This window comes from Bombus pascuorum, chromosome 9 (assembly GCF_905332965.1).
Source record: "Bombus pascuorum chromosome 9, iyBomPasc1.1, whole genome shotgun sequence".
In the NCBI taxonomy this organism is placed as follows: domain Eukaryota; kingdom Metazoa; phylum Arthropoda; class Insecta; order Hymenoptera; family Apidae; genus Bombus; species Bombus pascuorum.
Genome location: NC_083496.1, coordinates 5634802 through 5654363, shown reverse-complemented (window position 1 = coordinate 5654363; position 19562 = coordinate 5634802). Strand labels below are relative to the sequence as shown.

The window sequence follows — 19562 nt, the reverse complement described above, 5'->3', positions numbered from 1 at the left end:
AGGAAAGTATTCTGTGACTCGTGAGATTATGGATCGTGTGGACTACCAAACTAATCGTTTTCCCCTTTCTCCTTCTTTTGTTCTCTTTTTTTTTTTCTTTTGTTCCCTCGAAAGTTTCGATCTCTCTTACATGATATCACACGCACTAGAAAAACGAGTGGCAACTTCTGTGAGTGACGTTTTCTTTCTATCGAATTCTCGGTTAATCGAGAACGAACGAGACCGAGTAATATGTACATCGGTTAGAAGGATTACGCAATAGGAACTGGTATATTCGGTCATGGAACACGAAAGAAAGAAAACGAGAATACGAGAGTGGAATAGGAAGAGAAGAGAACGAAACGCGTGTGTTCCACGGGTGATTCGAACGATCGGACAGACACAGTGGAACATGCAAAGTCGTTGCTAGGCGTATGGAGAGTTAAAGGTGACGGGGTGTGGGGGGTCGGGTGCCAGGACCCCCCACAGCGAGCAGGATTGCCCCCAGCAGGGAGCTAAACATCCGACTTGTGGCTTTTAAAACAAAACGTAACCACGATTCGCCGCCGGAACCTAGTCGTTTCGTGCTTAATCGTGCCGCATTAATTACGCGGACGCCGGCTACATTCTCTCTCTATCTCTCCCCTTTTCAACGGTTCTCTTGCTTCTATCCCTGGCCGCGGCACCACGACCACTTCCTCAAACGAAAAACCTTCCTCCTTAAATAATTATACTCTACGATAGACCAGGAATTAATACTCTCTGAAATATTTCTCAACGCGTCTACGAGAACATAGATCAAAATTGCTGTTCAACACGGACGACGTGTTAGTTAAACTAACGTTGATTGAATATTTGGATAGATGTACGCGTATGTTCGCATGTATTTGGACACCTCGAAATTATCGCCAGTATACATATTACAAGATGTACCATAAACGACTTATTTCTTTGATCTAACGTCGATCTTTGATCTCGATCGAATTACACCAGCTGTCCAAATACCTACAAGGGGGTGCAAGTGCATGTTTTTCGATGAGCAAACAACGCCTTAGACAAACGGGAGACGTGTACAAGTTTCGGCGGATTCTTGAAAATGATTAGCACAGTAGCGAAGTTATCGCCCGATACCGTGGCGATTCTCGTGGCGTGTGCTCGTATAATGACTTTAAACTCGAAATAAATCGTCGATTTGCGGTGGATGGAGACATATTTGCAAGTATAATGAAAAGTACCGAGCGTGGACTTCCATGGCGTAAGAGAGACGCGTACAAATGCGCGCTGTGCGCTTAAGAAAGACGAAAAAAGTGTGCCGAGAAAAGAGGAGACCGCTATATAAGGAACGTCCGAGTGGCGAACTGGGAAAGGGCGAGACCGAGTAAATACCGAGAATAAATTAAACTAATTGAGCGAATTAGTCGGTTGTTCGAGCAGCGAACTTTTACGGACGCATTCTGCTTGCCAACGTGACGCGCGCCGTTGTCACGCAGACGATTACCGGACGATACTCTCGCCCTCTGTTCTTGACAGCTCGTGTTCCTTCCGTCTATCGTGACTGCGAGGTAGTTCGTCATTCTAGTAAATCTTACACACGGTATACTCAATTACGTTGATATCAGAATTATCGGGGGAAAAATATTAATATCGCTACTAGAATTTTATAAAAGTCATAAGTTGCAAGTTACCAATATCGACAAGCTCTTTTGCATAACGATGATCGAACGAATAAACATTTCAAACGACATTCTATTCAAAATTCGTTAATATTACTTTGGAGTAAGAAAATAGAGGAGAAAATGACGTACGATTTACTAACCTGTATTCGTGCTTCCGTAAGACCGATCTTCATCGCTAATTCTTCCCTGGAAGCAGAAAAAAAAAAAGAGATAGAAATTGCAAGGTTAGCGAAGTGATATATAACGTGGCCGGATAATTACGAGCGTATGCCGCAATAAATTGTATACTTTTAAGAAAATTAAGACGTTAAACGTATGGCGATCGTGTCGTGAATGATTGTAGTAAAGAGACTAAGAATCTCCGTAACACAAGTAATCGTACGTTAATTAAACTAATTAGAATGTTAGTAAGATATCAATTAATTGCATTAAATCTTCCAACACACTGGTTTTTCAATTCGATTGCCATTCGCATAAATTAATGTGACGAGTGTAACGCATTGTAGCACAACATTTTCATAATTATTCACTATTGCCAGGGTAGATCGTATCTTGGTCTTACATACATACATATTTAACGAAGTTACATGTGTGTGCAATTCTGTTTGTCGACGTTATTACGCGCATATCATTATTTACTATAAATTAAATGATTATTAGCCGTCATAAAATGATCGTAAAGTACAACTGTTTATGTAACGAAATTGTCAGTACTTCCGCAAAGAAACGAACGATCAGTAGGCATTTTTGCTCCTCATTTTCCTCTTTCTCTCTCTCTCGTTCTTTATCTTCATTTTTCTACAACAATATTTTTTCTTCGGTCTTCCTTTTTCCTTTTGCTATCGATTCCTTGAACTGCTCTATCACGTGATCGTGAAGCAAAAGTCGAAGAAATAACCGATCGATATAGCCGTGTGTTGCGCGTCGCTCGAACAAAGCAAAACAAAATTCCGGAAGCCTTTCGTTTCTCGATCTGTAAGGTTTTTGCAGGTTCGAAAAGGATTGACCAGCGATTACGGATCGGTGTCCGAGGCAAAAGCGAATCTTGCAACGGCTGTCTCGCTAGACGGCCTGCGGGGTTTCTCATCTCGCACGCAAATTGCCCAGATGTTCCACGAAATCGCAAGGAAATCTCGGTGATTATATCGCGCACAGAAGCTGCTGCTGCCCCTCTTACCTTTCGATCAGCTTCGCTTCAATTTCGTGTTTAGGCGCATTTGAGTACACGAGCTTCGTTTCAGTTAGTTCCCGCCCGAAATTACAGGGAGTTTCGGGCGAACCCTTCAAGATCGACTGCCCTGATTTATGCCGTTTTTATCATCGCGTTTCTTCTTTTCACCTCTACCGGATATAACGTGGAATCATCCATCCGTTTTATTGGAAATGAAATCGGGTCAGTACGTATATAACGATGATATTCCACTCAGTAGATGGTTATTGGAACTCTGTTCGTTTTAACGTATCGCGATATATGTTTCGATCGCACAATCTCAGGCAAAGTTGCTCGTAATATCGATTTCTACGAACGGCGAACCAAGGGAAAATTTTAATGAAAAACGTGTGAATAAAGACCGGTTATTTAATACTCTCGTTTCCATTCACGATCGATATTTAAAGATCCTACATAAAATCGGTGTCTCGGCAGAGTCCTGAAGAACGCTCGAGATCCCAGCGAGCACCTTGGCCTGCCAGTAATAATAATTTAGCCTTTCCCTTTTTCTCTACGGCACACTCACGAACGTCCTTCTGGATTTAATAAGATCACGAAATTTCGCGGTTAGACGGGCGTCCCTAATTACAACCGCCGTTCACTGCGACTCGGTTATCCTCGATTCGCGTATCGTTATTATTACGTATCTCCCCTTCTTCGATGTCCTTGCCATGGGAAATGTGCTAGTTGCTAGTACTCTGGGAGGCGCACACAGCGTCTGAGATTAGTCGTACGTTCGAGTTAACGGGCTTGTGCAACTTCTTTCACAAATCCTCCGTGCAATTTATCGCTGTGTAATTTTTTAACAGGCTCATCCATCTCCGACCTGAACGAGCGTACGCGATGACGTCAGGCATATTTGTATCGTAAAAGTGCTCGTTTCCTTCATCGAGGTTAAAACTCGTGTTAATAACGTTGGCGATCGTGCGAACGAGATGTGTATGAACGTAAGAGAGGAAGTAAAACGTTCGAGTTTCCTTACGATAGGACGCGATGTTGATGCAACAGGCAACCGGCCGCAATCAACTTCGGAACCAATGCGAGAACGGAACTGCTGTTTCGCAATCTCATCGTGATAGAACAAGCGCTCTCCATCAAAGCAGCCGCTAAGCGGATTAAACGCGAGCTTCTCTGCAATCTTTCTCGCCTCGACTCCACTCCAGTCGTTTCGTTCTTCTTTTTCTTCTTCTTTTTTTATCAGATCCTTGTTTCTCTCTCTCTTAAAAAAAAAAAACTCACCGTAACGTATGCAACAATTTTTTTCAACGAAATCACGGGGACCGATTTTCTCGCGTTACACTCGTGATTTTTCCCCGAGGCATTTGTCCGATCTCGTTACGTTGCTCGTTTCGCTTCATTAATATTTTATGTTTTTCTGGGACGAATAATGAATAAATATCGCGAAGCTAGATAAAAGATTAGAACTAATGCGAAATTACGATGTCTGACGCGAAGTATAAAACAAATTTTTTCCTCGACTGGAGTACACGTGTGATTTTGTAACGATTCAATGCGATATCGTGTACGTTCGCCTCGTACGTGTTTCTCTATGGATCTGGTATACGCGTTCGAACGAAGAGGAAAATGATAGGTGGCGTACGCGATCAAGGAGAGGCGAGAAAGGGATGGATAATGAAACCATGACTGGGAGGAAGGAAGAGAGAGATATGGAATCGCGCGAGTGGCGTGTGGCGATATAGTCAAGAGAGGCTTGGCGCGCGAGTAATTCGAGTAATTGCCGGACAATTACATTATCTAATTAACCTCGGAGGTTGAATTAGCTAGCCGCTGTGCACTGGCGAGTTCGTGATTGTCGCTCGTGACGCAACCTCGGTCGTTATTGTTTAACATGCTCGAGATTGTCGCCGTCCGCGATCCAGCGATCAACCGATTCACGGAAATTCGAAAGTTAAGATAAAATTGTCCTTTTGTTTATCATTATCGTTCATTTTATGACGTGTAGGTATCCGACGAGCCACGCAATCACGTTGCGCGATTGTGGGATCGCTCGTTCCAACCTCGTGGGTCTCTTCCTCTTCCTCGTTTCGCTCCATCCTTTGCTTTGTCCGTCTTTTTTTCATTGGCAACCGGATATCAATCAAACGATGGCTCGAGCGTACTCAAATTGCCAGGACACGTGCATCGCGATGCGTTCGGCGCGGCGCTCGATGATTTTACGCTGCCGCGAAGGAAGGTACAGAATGTGCCAGATCTGTGTCGTGCAAGACGATAGAAAAGCTGGTAGCTACGAGGTAATATCCGTGCATAATGCGATGCAATCCATCTCCGCTCTAACGATCGGGTTGGTCAACGAACAACCCTTGGAATTTGCCATTAATCTCGGTATAAATCATACGTCTCGACTGCTGCTAGAATGTTGTGTTCGAAACGGCAATTACCGATGGAATGACACGGCATTACGGACTATTTCGACGGTAGCGTGGCAGTCGCTTTCCTAAGGAAAGCATAGCACGGCAATTAATTCGCCGTAATCGCGATAACGGAAACGGGATGTTCCGAAATTAAAGTCTCGTCGTGCGGGTATAAACCATCGAAATTCACCTGCCTTTTCGTCTCGATTTGAGCGCTTCGATCGCGTTAGGTGGAGACGGGATGAAAAGAGAGAGATAGATAGATAGATAGATAGACAAATAAAAAGAAAGAGAAAGAGAGAGAGAGAGAGAAAGAGAAAAGATAGTCGGTAGCCGGTCGCGTAATGCGTGCGAAATGCGTGCGTAATATGTGCTTAACACGCGTACGCCGTGAAGGGCCAATTACCGATTAGCTACACTGTCGTCGATCGAATCGCGAACGAGTCTCTCTAGAAGCCTCCGACGTCCGTTCCTTTCGAACGCTTCGGCCGCGAATCGTGGAAAAGAAGATGGGTCGGTCGGGTAGGAAGTTCTCGCAAAAAGTTCGGTTCTGCGATTAAAGCGAAAAAGCAGAAAAAAGGATTAAGCGCAACGGGATCGTCGATTACGCTCGCATAACGAAACGAACAATAAGAGAAGCAGCGAAAATTAGAGAGGACGACCGCGGCGTTGATTTTCGAGCGTGGAGTCGTTCTAATTAGCGATCACAGGGCCACTAATCTCATTTGCCAAGAAACGAATAACGGGACGAAGAGGCTGGCGGTATTTCTAATCGGGAGCATGACTCGTCGGTCGATTAATGACAGAAGTTACAAGCCGGGACAGGGTATAGAGGAAAGGTGGGAGAGAAGGGCGGAGAGGTGGGCAGGGACGAAGAGAAGGACAGGATCGAGAAGGTAGCCAGAGATCCGTGGAACTGGTTCCGTTCCACGGATCACTGGAAACAATCATCCTTATTAAACTCACCACCGGCCCACCCCACGGATATAAAGGTATTCTTCGGAATGATTTACCGAGAACCGTGTTCTGCCCTTTCTGAAACAGGTGGATCCTTTGAAACCGCGTTTCGAACCAACGATAAATTTTATAAGTGAAACTGCAGCTCTATATACGAACCGGGGCCTCTTTTTCTCCATTTGTATCTTCGCTTTCGTCCTAGAAGTCTATTCGCGATAAAAACAACGGAGTGAAGCCAGAGGAGGAGAGGGAGAAAAAAAGAAATGAAAACCAATAGCGAGCTATTCTGTCCGGTAAGAGAAGAGAGTTCCGTCGGATGATTAGTCGAGGCACGGTAGCTCGAGCCACACGATTCTAATCTAAATTAGATCTTAAGAGCTCGTAAAAGTAAGTGGCTGCGTTTGAAGGTTTACAACATCCTCGCGTATCTAGATATTTCATCGTACAGATTTCTTTGACCTCGTTGATCGGGACAATTCGATCGTTCGAGACGTTCGACGATCGATCGACATTTTAAAGCCACGCACGTTCACGAAGCGCTTTTCCATTTTGATGAAAATTGCGTGGAGAAGGCAATCGGCAATGGGATCGGAGTAGCTTTCGATAGAACCAATCGCATACGCTCCTCTGTAAAAGCACCTAATGAATATGCATCGCGATCGAGCGAGGCTTACCTCCTCTCGGTCAGCTAGTCAATAAACCTAAGCGACCATAAAATCCAATTAGTGTGAAATTAATACTCCAACACGGTATCGAGAGAGGAGAAGCAAGAAACGTACGACCGAGGTAGGGATTAATTTATATGAAAACGGCAAAAAGATATGGCACGACTTGACGCGAAGAGGAAATGATCCACGATTACGAAACTGTGGATTACGCTGGCAAGGCGAAATTACGTACAAAAATTGATCGATTTCTTTATCGAGCCACGCCATCTATTAGCCGCGCTCTCCTCGGAAATTGCAAAATTAACCTTACCATCGGTGTTTTCCGAAGAAAGTAAAAGTAGTCGGCAGTTGTCGGAGAGGAGTGGATCAGACACGGGTTTCACGTCGTCGAGATGCCACGGACATTAGGCTTTATCTCGAGACGCGAGCCTGGACTTGGAATTTTTCGATAAGCAGTCGGGTCCACTCGTCTGTCCGGCACGGCCATAATAAGATAGCCCTTGAAATTTTTACTCAAAGTATCCATGCGTTACGGCTGCCAAATATTCGTTGCACGACTGCTAAATATTTCGTTGCATCGTTGCCGTACGGCTGTTTGTCAACGCGTCTACAGTCAGCATACGTCTCAACCAGCCAACTCTTTCTCCGTTTCGAGCTGTGAATTCGTAGCGAATTTTAATCGCGCGTCTATTCTATCAATGGAACACCTTAGCTGTATACCTGTACACTCGCTCTTCTGCATATCCCCTGTTGGTTAATTACGAGAACCCATACCGTGGCCGCAGGACTGGACCTATTACGAGCGATTACACCGCTATTAGTTACCTACCGGGTGTTCCAGGCTATGAAAGAAGCTACAGAGAAAAAGGAGATGAAAGAAAAAGCTACTCGGATAGATTGCGCTACAGTCCGTTGCCGACACGTTACTCTATGCAACTGGATCCAACGGCCGGGAACTTAATAACGCGAATCCATGGTTTTGACGCGGCGCAACAGAATTATACAAGACGATCCGCGCTAACGGGAAAAGTAGATGATCGATGGGTGCGTATATACCGTTTCCCTGAATCGATAGTTCTCGCGAGCTTTCCCGGATTCCGCTAACAACCTCGTCGATCATGCATCATCGTGGGAATTAGAATTTTTCTAGTATCGCGTTTCATCCTATATCCCGAGTTACTCCTTTCGCTATTTCCAGAAGGCTGTGAATATAAATCGTTCGAGGAAAAAGAACGACGGAAAAATTACGGAGAGAATTTTACTGACAATAGGTCGTTCGATATTCCGTAAGATGTACGTCACACGAGTAAAACACCCGGGTTTGTTTTACGACCACGTTCAAGGTCTACCTGTACATCGTAAATTCGTTCGACTATGGAATCCATTAAAAAGCAGATTTTCGAATAGAAGGACAAGCCGTTGCCGAGGATCCTAATTTCGCTTGAAACGATTCCGTAAACGTTGATGAAAAGCGCACGGGAGTCGCTGGTCACGAAATATTTCGGCTCGATAGCAGCTAATAGCTGGCGCTGCAACTTCTTGCCGTATCTTGATCCCGTTACACGGGAAACTTGGCGAACGCGATTAGACACCTCCTGTATCGTCTAGAGTAGCCTAGACCTCCAGGAGGGACACGAGCTTCTTATCAGCCGTAACAGACGGTCCCGGACGCTTACCGAAGAAGGACAATTTGGATAGGAAACACGTCGGGGATTCCATATTTTCAACCTGGTAGATATTAGACGATAGCGCTTCCGCATTTTCGCTGGCAACGCCACTTTGGAAGAACAGCATTGCGTGTATCGGTTTTACTGGACTTACCTGGTGAACACGTCGGGATAATGAGTTCTCGAGAAAGCTTTCTCGAGTTCCTCCAATTGGAAGCTGGTGAAGGTAGTCCTATATCTGCGTTGTTTCCTTTTCGGTGCAAAGTCGTCGACCTCGGTTTCACTTTCAGGGCTGGTCGGCGCTGCTCTAGGGTGGTTGCTCTCTTCCTCGGTCCTCACCTCTTCCGTAGAGATTCCCATCTGAGTAGATTGAGGTGTCGTCGTAGTAGGTGGCGGTACCGATTGTTGTTGGTGAGCTTGTTGGCTCACCTGTTGTAGGCTCACCTGAGTCACCTGGCTCGAGCTACTCGTGCTGCTCGCAGGACTTGTCTGCGGGACAGCGTGCTCGCCGCCGCCTCCTCCTCCTCCTCCTCCTCCTCCTCCTCCTCCTCGTATCGAATGATCTGCGATCAGAAAGTTGTCTTTATTCGTGGATCACCCTGTCACTTGATTATCAGAGACCCGCTCCATCTTCGCATGCAAAGTCAGTGAAAGTTATTTTCCAACGAATTGCGACCGTTGCAATTGAATTTAACGGGCAACGTGTACACGTTCGTGTCGAGTTATCAGTGTCTTAAACTGGATTCTCCGACTGGATAGGGAAATCCTGTTGGTTTAGCTTCCGTCGGAGACGAGCTTCTTGCGAGCCGATGCAATTTCTTTCGTTTGAATCGCGTTTTTTACCGTCGTTGATTTCGATACAAGGCACCGTTAAAAGGTGGAGAAATCCCTAATGGAAATTGCGAGTGCTCCAACCATTCACCTAGCATCAATGTCAGCCACTGTACCTTCATAGAAATAGAATCAGATATATGACGCACGATATAGGTTATTTCAAAAGTGCGTCAGCAAACCGAGCGGACAGGCGGCGTTCGCGACGATCGACAAGAACAGGCGCGTCAAATTAAAAAGAATCGCGTAATTAGAAGATACGGTTATCAAGGTGTCGCCGATATTAGTTAAACGATGATCGTTCACCGCTCGAGATCGGTCAGTTGTTTTTGAATCGGATTATATGTACGACCACGCGGACACGCAGAGACGGAGACACCGAGACAGAGGGATACGGAGAAGGACGGAGCTATCGTTCCTTTCACCGACCTTGCTGCATTAATGATCCCTACAAGCCCACACTTCGGCACGTTCGATGCTGTGAGTGATCATGTAACAGCGTTCGATTTGCTTGTAACGACCAGAATCATTTTCACGCGCGATCGATACATGGACATAGCAGCCGAAGGATCCTACCGCGTGCTTACAAGCTGCTACTGATAATTCCCATTCGTAATTTGCAATGGTATTTTACTGCTCGGACCGGTTTTCGGTGCTTAATAAATTTCGTCAAGTTCTTTTGCCGTTTGATTCAATATTATTGAAATCTCGTCGCACCAACAGATGGTTAGAAACTCGCGGATCGTTGTCATTATCCGGCGTGCACTGTAAACGCGAATCGATGTAGAATTTAAAGAGTTGAAAGAAAATTTGATTTTTGGCGATTCGATACGATAGCTCGAAATCAAAGTCGTGGAAGCAAGAGCAAGGCACGGCACGCGGCCAGCAAGAGGAAAGAGAAGGAAAAAAAGGATAGACCAAAGCGGTTTGTGCAGGCTTTAGCAGCTGTTTTTATTTGGGCCGATTTATCGGAAATGAGTTTATAATGCAGGTAGCCTGAACGTAATGCGAACGATAAGCGAGATCTAAGGCTGGCAAAGTTTCCTTTTCATTTTTATTAGCTTTCGCCATAAACATCGAATGCGCGTAGCATCGTACATGCAGGTTCGTGTTGCGGCTGCTCGCAGATAGAGAAGGAGAGTAAGAGAGGAACGCGTAGGTAGCCTTTTACATTATAATAGCATTAATGGGCTCGAAGCCGCACTTAATGCTCGTTCGTTCGTTGGCCAGTTCGCTTCGTTATTAACTGAAAATTACCGAAACCGAAATCTAATTCGCGTAAACACTGTAATTTCACGGAGGGAGGAAGCGACTGTTCGTGGCCGGCGCGCAAACTCGAGATTCCCCCGACTCGAGAGAGAAGCCCTCGCGTTCAGCTTCCCGAACGAACCCGGCAGAGCCTTCGTCGGGACGAGAGACTCGTTTCTTTTCCACATTTTTATCAGTTTTCCGGTCTAATTTTGATTCTCGAATTAAAAAAGAAACCGGAATAACCGGTACTCGAAGAAGGAAAAGTTCGCTGGACCGACGATCGATTCGGTTGGTGCCTTTTTCTAATTGTCTCGTTATTAATTCATCGTTCGTATTAAAAAATTTGCAATGTTAATTCGTATCCACTCGGTCAATCGAGAGTAGTTACAGCGTATCGCGAATACCCGATTAGATGCGTCACGCTCGATTAGATGGTTCAGATAGAACGATTTCCCGGAGAGCGGTTTGAAAATCTCGCTAGTCATATTTGTATTTTCTGTTCGTCATTTCTGTCATATTTACACTCTACTAAGAGCCTTGCACGTGTTTGAAACAGTCAACTTCTATACATGTATACACATTCATTTAGTACATTACGTGTTCTGTGTACATACGATCGCGATTTATGGGCATACAAATTAACGCGGCGTAATAAACTAATTAGCCGACTCATTGAGGCCGCGTATATTTCTCGCGGATGTGTTATAATAGGCGTACAGTACGTTGGAACGATGATCTTCAGTTACCAACTTCTCGAGAATTTTCCACGATTTTCTATAGCGATCCCTTGCATCCGCGCGCAAAAACCTGCGTTTCTTCGCACGATAGTACGTATCGCGAGATGCGACTGTTCCTCGCGCGAATCCAACTTTGCAAAAAGCGTAACAGGTTAACTACGTAAATAAGGGGGTGTACGGATGAAAAATTGGCGACGAGCGGGCGACATGAATGAGACGATAGAGCTATTTACAGCGCAGAAAATCATCGTTATTCCGAAGAGTGCGTTGATGCGTACGAATCATGGAATCGAGACGTCGGCGTACCGGGACGCGTTACATCGAAGGAGATGTTTTTGCATCGAATCATACTTGCAAATTCTCGCTAATAGACGCATCAATGCATCCTGTGACAAGAACCGGCGTCGGTTGAACGTGTTCGATTTCTCGGCACGATAATAACAAGCAATTACGAATTATCGGCGATCCTTTGTAGCCGCTGGCTGCTCACGCGATAGCGCTCCCGATAACCGCTGATATTTACCTTCCGGATGCAGGTTACGCCCGCACATGCGTTTTAAGCTTTCCAACTGAATTAATTAGCCCGTATAATACATCGACTGGCCGATAGTAATTGCAACAATGAAGAGGTTCGCGCAGAAGTATTAAAAGATGTAAAAGGGGAGATGAGGCGAGGCGAACGCTCAAGCCGTGTCGATGCGAGGCGTGGCGAGGCGAGACGAGACGAGGCAAAGAAAAGAGGGACGAGTGAGCCGAGTCCCTGTTATAACCACTTCCATATATATATATATATTTATATACACACATATATATATATATACACACATATATATACATATATATATACACACACACACGTGTTACCTCTACATTATCTACCTACCTACCTAACGTTGCACACTACGAGAATTATCTTACACTCGATCGTAAGAAGTAATTAAGTTGGTAACAACGAATTTTTCTTATTTCTCTTATTCGCGTCCAATGGGTGTCGAACTGGCGAGAGTTTCCCATGGAACATCTGCGACGATAAACGCCATTCGAATTCGAGCGGAGAAACGATCGACGATGCCAACGGTTATACCGTAATTATCGTAAGTTTATCCTCAACATGCAATAACGTTCAATTAGATCGTTAATGGATCGAATTTCACAGTTGGATGTTCTCAAACTTCGTTACATCATTGATCCGATCGCGTAACGAACAACCGAAACATCGACGATTCTTTTGTAATATCGTCTGTCAGTAGCCGTGAATTATCACGATTCGTTATTCGGTTTCAACGTTATAAATCGGTTTGATTTTTCGCAGACCGTTGAAAGAAAAAGACTAGGAGTTTTATCTTACGTAAGAACGACTACGTCTTTTCTCGTTCGATAAGACGTCGTACGAAAGTATTCGATAGGAAAGAGCGCAATTTTCTGCCGTAATAAAGGAAACGATGTTCGTAACCGTTGCTCTTGCTGGGTAATAAAGCATTTCCAGTGATTAAACGATGAACGCACCAAGTTGTATGCATTCGTTGTTAGATGCGTAATAAGTCGGTAGACAATTGCTTTCCAGTAATTAACTCTACCGCGAGAACGATACCATTTTATTTATCTGGGCAAGAATCGCGTAACATATTTTTAGTGTTTCTAGTTGTAATAAAACGCGATCTCGTTTTACGACTCGAGCGAACGATTCAATTTGCGGGCACACGCGATTTATTCCGGCTCAACCTTCCATCAAATTGTAGGTACGCGTGATCGTTACTAGACTTACATTATATACGCGAAACGATTAAAAAATTAGCCGCGCGCTACCTCTAACTCTGCTCGTTTGAGGTAAATCCAACGATAATTACGTGGCGCGTTGGTTAATTCCTGGAACGCGGTGTGTTGTAACGTTGATCGTGCGTTTCGTTCTTCCCGACTCTGATGAAAATCTCGAGACGGCACGACTATAATTTGCAAATTACTCCATTAGACGTGGAGTAAGCTGGATTAACGATTGAAGTCCGTAAAATCAATTAACGATAGAGAGATAGCGTTGAAATAATTTGTCGACGTCAGGAAAATTGGATGATCATCGATCATTCGGATATCAAAGGAACCTTTTGCTCGCGAGAGAGAAAGAGAGAGAGAGAGAGAGGAGAGGGAGTCTATGTCCCGAACTGGCGAATAAAAGCGAAGCCCAGCAGTACGTGCTGGATTATCCGTTTTGCTGGCCGCGCGTACTGCCTGTTAAACCGTACCGTTCCGCTCGTATTTCGAATCGAAAGGAGGATGTTAATGATTCTCGTAGACGATAATCGGACACGTATAATGGCTGTGGGCGATATTTTTGCCCGATCCATGCTCCGCTACTCGGCGTAATCGTTTTATTACAAATTGCGTGTAATATATTAATGCTTAACGAGAAGCAAGGTGATCTTTGAACCGAGCAAAAAATTCGAGTGAGACGCGATGGTATGTCGTAAAGACGAGAAGTCATAGAATCGACGCCTGGTAAAAGCGCGTTCGCGAATCTCTCAAAGTCTAGTCTATCGGTGTTCGGATAATCGAGAATCGCGGGTCTCGGTTGATTCGACGAACGTAACTTTCTTTACGTCGATTGCTGATAATGATCTGCAAACGATCATTAAGCCGATCCTGAAAGGTGCGTGGTACGCACGATAAATCACGCTGGGCACCGATGTGCAATTTACTAGCGCACTAACATAATTGCACGCATCCTAATCTACATCTAAATACACAGCTACGGGAACCCGTAGCTGGCTTGTCATAAATTGCCGATAGCGCCTCTCGTTTCTTATTACGATCGGTTCAATGAACTTTCACAGATCGTACGATGCGAATTACGCTCGAATCCTGCCAGCATAACAATCGGTTCCATTTTTCCCTACCGTTTGTCGAATACCTTTCAAAGTATTTCTCTTAATCGTATTTGCTATATAATACGGTACGTACATGTGTCGTATTTGTCGTTACGTGCATTAGTCTCTCGTCCTCGTAGCGGTTCCAAGAACAGGCTCATCCTTGCTTGAACAAAGCGAGACCGGACTCGGCTACTGTCGACAACGGCGATGACGACCGCGATGAAGATGGGCTAGGTTTGCCAGTAAAGAACACGCAACGGTGTATTCGTCGCTTTTTTTCTTTTTCTTTTTTCCCCCGTCAGCATAGTCGCGACCAACGGATAGAACTTAAGTACAATTACAATTATTTACGGCAGTTAATTATCCGCAATGTCACCATTAATTACTAAATTGCAGCGTTGCTGCGCTTCCCCAGTTGGCGTATCACGGTCTTCATGCGTGGAAAATTGCGCGCATGCGAGGCGTTGAAAAAGTTTTATAGAAACCGATAATTACTCGCAGTACCGACGATAAATTTCAAACACAAGCTCCGACTACTTGTAACTATGATCGCGTATTACTTAACCGATCGTAGCTGACGTGTAACAGAATCTGATGAATAATTATCACGGAGTCTCCTTCTTACGTTCGCGATGTAGATTCGAGTGGAACGTTTCAAACGCGAAACTCGAAGAATTTGGAAATTCGGTCGTGCGAAATTTAAGAAGCTCGGAGACCTTTCTAAATTGAAAAACCGGAGCAATTTCTAAATTGGAAAATTAAAGGATTCGGAATTGTAAAATTTAAGACGACACCGGCCGCGTTGAAAGGTTGATCGGCTGAACCATGTTAGTCAATAAGCATATTTTAGTCATGAAATTAAGCTATCGCGTTTACCTTTTGGTATTATCTTCGGCCTTGTTCGCTATTCTTTCAGTGTTATTTTCCACAGAGTAAACATTTCGCGGTATTTGTGAATTAAGGTAATCGTTGGCGGATGGGTGGTGGTAGTGGATATGGTGGGACGAGATAGGTAACGCAAGCAGGAAAGAAACGAAGACGCGCGTGCGAAACGGAGATAGGTATAAACGGTTGCGAAGAAGCGGGCGCAGGCTTGTTGATTAATGGCGGGTAATTATGTTTTTTGCCGTTCTTCTAATTGTTAATAATTGAACGTAATCGTAATGCCTTTTTAATCGCATTAGCTTGCGTCGTGTATTACGCAACGGAAAAAGAATCACCGACCGTGTTCGCTTGCCAGCCACGAATATCCACAACGACGACCACGAGGACATTTTCTACGGCGGAAGACCGTCATCGTCGTTGTCGTCCAGTTTTTTGACATCCGTAGAATTATAGCAGTTTATGATACAGGCGCTTAACTTATAGGACTAGCTGTATGTTCGCGGCCATCCACGATACACGTTAATTAACGCGACGGTAAAGGCGAACGTTTAAAAAGATAATGCTGTTATTCGGTAATGTCATTCTCATTTGTTACCACGTTGAATGCAACAGGAATTATTAGGTATAGTTTTGTGGCGGAAGTGCATTATTCGTCGCAACGTTTTTTGTTCTCTCGAGAGAATAATAACAGCGTTGCGGGACGATGCACCGGGGCGCGAATAAAAGGACGGCTGTTTTGCATAATTGTTGAACCGTATACCGACGGTGTAATCAAGAAATGAGGCAGCTTTTTGGAAGCGGTCTGGCAAATTTCACCTTGTAAGTTCGATGCCGCCTCTCCGCAGACCGATCTTGGCCATTAACTGGAATCTCTTCTCGCATGAATAGCGCGGCCGCGAAAAAGAAATTGAAAACTTTATAACGCCAACAACCTTCGACAGGCTACAACGTGTTTGCAGTTAGGTCGTTCGCTCGTTCCTTCGTTTCCATTTACCAATATTATGATACTTTTCGACCGTCCGGTAAAATCAATCCACTTTCGTACCCGATATTTCCGTAATTAATACGAGCTCATAAATTATCGAGCAACTACAGAGGCCACTTCATTAAACGCGGCCAGCGGTTGCGCGCGCGCTATTGCCCGTAGAAACCGAGGAGGGAACGAGAAAGCGGTAATCAGGTTTTCTACCGGTTTTCCAAATCCACTTACGCATCGTTATGTCGCATACATCGTACGAAACGTTGTTTCTTTTCGCCGTGAATGAAGTCGTTTGATTTATGTACGACGGTTAAGGGCCGATTACTCTACCTCCGCGATACTTTATCTAGCTATCGATCATAGCCTCGGGATCTAGCCATATATCGTACAAGACAATGTACCGCGTACCACCGCTCTTCGATCTTTTAATTTAGCCCTGTTTCCCCCCTCTAACTATTATTTCTGACGAGTCACGGGCGGACTCGATTAAACATCGAAACTCGAAAATTTCGGATCGCCAACGTGAAAAAGTAAATAGACGTAGGACGAGAGGAATCCACTAGTCACGAACATCGGATGACGTTGCAAGGTCTGAGAGTATAGACCATCTTCTCGCGGACTACCGGCACTTGGCGTACCATTGTTTTCGCCTTTCCAACGGAATTCTAATTAAGGAGATCGACAGATAGGCCAGAGGAGCGTGGCCTAGCGACTAGCGAGGCGAGCAGGGTTATTAGACTTTTCCTTTTTTCTTCCCTTGAACCGTTGCCGCGCTATGGAAGCGGCGTTTGAAGGAAGGGAGAAGGGTGACCGAGGCCTGCAATTATTATTCAATTTCCGTAACTGCACCTATCTTAACCCGATGTCACAATCGCGCAAGCCAGGTATCGCGTTGTTGCGTGCATCTTGTACACGTACGCCGTGCCGCGCCGTGCTACGTTTACGCTCAGCCTTTCCCTGTTCGAGTGTGTTGCGCGGTAGTAAACCGGTGGAAAAGAAGGAGTTGCCGCGCGTTGCAGAGGGTCACAATTAAAGCGCATTAGTGCACAGACCACACACTCGCGCAAGCAATTTTCGAGTCACCGCAGCACCTTGACATTCTTAGCGCCGTTCCCTTTACATCGCGCCGAGTCAGTTCCCTAGTCGTTCGCGTTACCTCTTCCTTTGTAAAGCGATATCGTTGCATTTTCAATATCATCTACGATCGTTAATCTGTTTCGTTTTCGATGGTTATTCCAATCTCTTACAGTCTCTATCTTCCACTCGATCGCGTCTTTCTACTCTGCAAAAATTTCTCGGCTCTTTCTGTCCGTTGTGAAACAACGTTCGAGGATCGGATGGAAATTGTAATCGTAAACGTAATGTTTTAGCAAATAGACGCTTGTAACACACACGTTGAAATCAACTCTTATCTGTCGCAAACACGATGAGATGGTGATCCATCGACATCGTGGATACGATCCACGGAGATGGCAACAAATTTCGATCGTTACTAACCACCAACGCTATTGTGTACAAGTCCCAAGATGCTCCGGTAGATACAGGAAACGGGCAGAGTACCGCAATTGTGTGTGTACCGCCTCGATAAGGATCGTCGTGGCCACAGTCAGAGAATGGTTGTGGTGGTAGTTGTCATCGTTTGAGGCGACATGCGTCCTTTTAATCGCGTTCCGAAAGCCTGCCGAGCGCATCGAGGCGACAACCTGCATGACCCTTGCATTCTACGCGAGGTCCCGCGACGGCGGAATAATTAGTCAGGGTAGCCGTGAATCGTCGTTAAGTGTACACGACGCAGGATATCCTCTATAGCCGTAGTATACGCAGGCCGAGCGCGATCTCTGTCGTACACGCGTGTCTCTGGTACACACGCGCGACAATTAGATACGATCTTAGAATTGCCGTGCGAATCGTTTCTAGATAATTACGATGTAAAATTCCTGAACGAGCGTTCTCGACGAATCGTTTATCGGAAAAATATTTTTAGGCAGAAAACTCTGGTGGTCCGTGCTCGCGGTGGTTGATCGTGATCCGTAGAAATCGGCCGGACGTAGCAAAAATTCTCCCAACAACAGAAGTTTCCGATTCCAATTCCATCTCTCTGCCGCAGTTCCTTTTCTTTAATCTTCTCCCGCGGGCAACTTCTTCTCTCCTGCTTCGTGGAACCCGGGAGGATTAACCCGTCACAGATTCGGTGGAGGCCCAGGGACCAATTTAGCCTCTCTCTCTCCATTTCGGCCTGCCGGTGTCTTTCTCTCGTCGACAGGCCGCTCTACCACGGGCTTTCAACGAACCCGGGTGTCGGGTTCTCGGAGTTTCACGGTGGTTTTCGTGGCGCTATCCTACTGCTATCTGGAGCCACGGTAATGTGCTTGCCTTGTCCCCGATTAATCCGAGTCCTCAGGACCACTCTCGACTACAGATATGTGCACGTCCTTCGACAGTGGCGGTCAAAACGTCGCTTCGAATCTTTTTTCGTAGCCGGCCACCGCTGCACAGGAATTCAACGATCCTCGGGTGTATTTCGAATTTGTCGGATTTTCGGCACGGCGTAATTTTCTTCGTCCACGGGACAAACGACCGATTGCCATCGAACGCAGAACGATAGACCGCGGCGAGTTTCTCGATTTTTTCGCTCTTTCTCCCGTTTCCTCGTCCCTGCTAGTTTCTCCAGCTGCGGGTTATCCGACGTTTTCTAAATACGAACTCGAACAAGAGAGAGAGAGAGAGAGAGAGGAAAATACGAGGAAGGGATCGGCAAGTCTGTTCGATCGTTGAAACACGCCAGTTTCTACGACGGAGGTCCCCGAGGAGGAAGACGGTTATGGGTGCCGCGTCCTGCGGTGTCGCGTCGTTTTCGCCCCACCTCGTAGGATCATCGGATGTTATCTGTGACGTGGAATGTCGCCGTAGGTACGAAATACAAATAAGGTCTCATGGTGTCCACACTTCGAATTAGGATCGAGAACCTTTTTTCAGATGTTATCTGAGATTGGCGCACGCTGTGGAGCCACGTGCCCATTCGTAGCGACGCATTCTTCGTCAGTACCCGTCGAAAAGCTCTAATTAGTCGGTATGTCCCGAGACCAGTTTCAAATTTGAATTTTCCCTTCTAATTTAGAGATTTAGAAAGTATCGTCGGTTCCGCGCGACGTAAAAACCAGCGAACATATAGAAATGGTGTAATTAAGTGATCGGCTTGATAAGTAACGCGTTGAACTCGAGCGTCCGTTTGTCAGAAGAGTTTTGCACCCGTGTAAAAACAAGCTGGCCGCATTATACTATGTAGGTAGTTTCCTCCGTTAATGCAAACGTCGATTGGCAACGTTCATCGAACATAGTCACGCGAGCAATTAGAGTAGAAGAAGTTTATTCCGGTCGCGATGCACGATTCTCCGTATCTTGACATTCCACGATGACTTCTGAGAATGCGATCGTTTAGCGGGCATATGGGAGCAATTCATCGAGACAACGCATTCCGCTGTCTAATCC

General features: G+C 45.4%; 1 protein-coding gene across 3 annotated transcripts in view; it reads right to left on the bottom strand.

The window, feature by feature from the left end:
- The window catches only part of LOC132910811 (homeobox protein aristaless-like), a 62642-nt gene that overhangs the window by 4339 nt on the left and 38741 nt on the right, over window positions 1-19562 (bottom strand). The window contains exons 2-4 of one of the 3 annotated variants that reach the window (XM_060966849.1): window positions 8974-9092; window positions 8684-8889; window positions 1796-1841 (exon numbers count right to left, since the gene is read on the bottom strand). In XM_060966849.1, the coding sequence (XP_060822832.1) occupies window positions 1796-1841; window positions 8684-8889; window positions 8974-9092 (371 nt within the window). Of the gene's footprint in view, window positions 1-1795; window positions 1842-8683; window positions 9093-14300; window positions 14769-19562 lie in introns of those variants that run through there. The other 2 variants (XM_060966848.1, XM_060966846.1) reach the window with 2 other exon arrangements.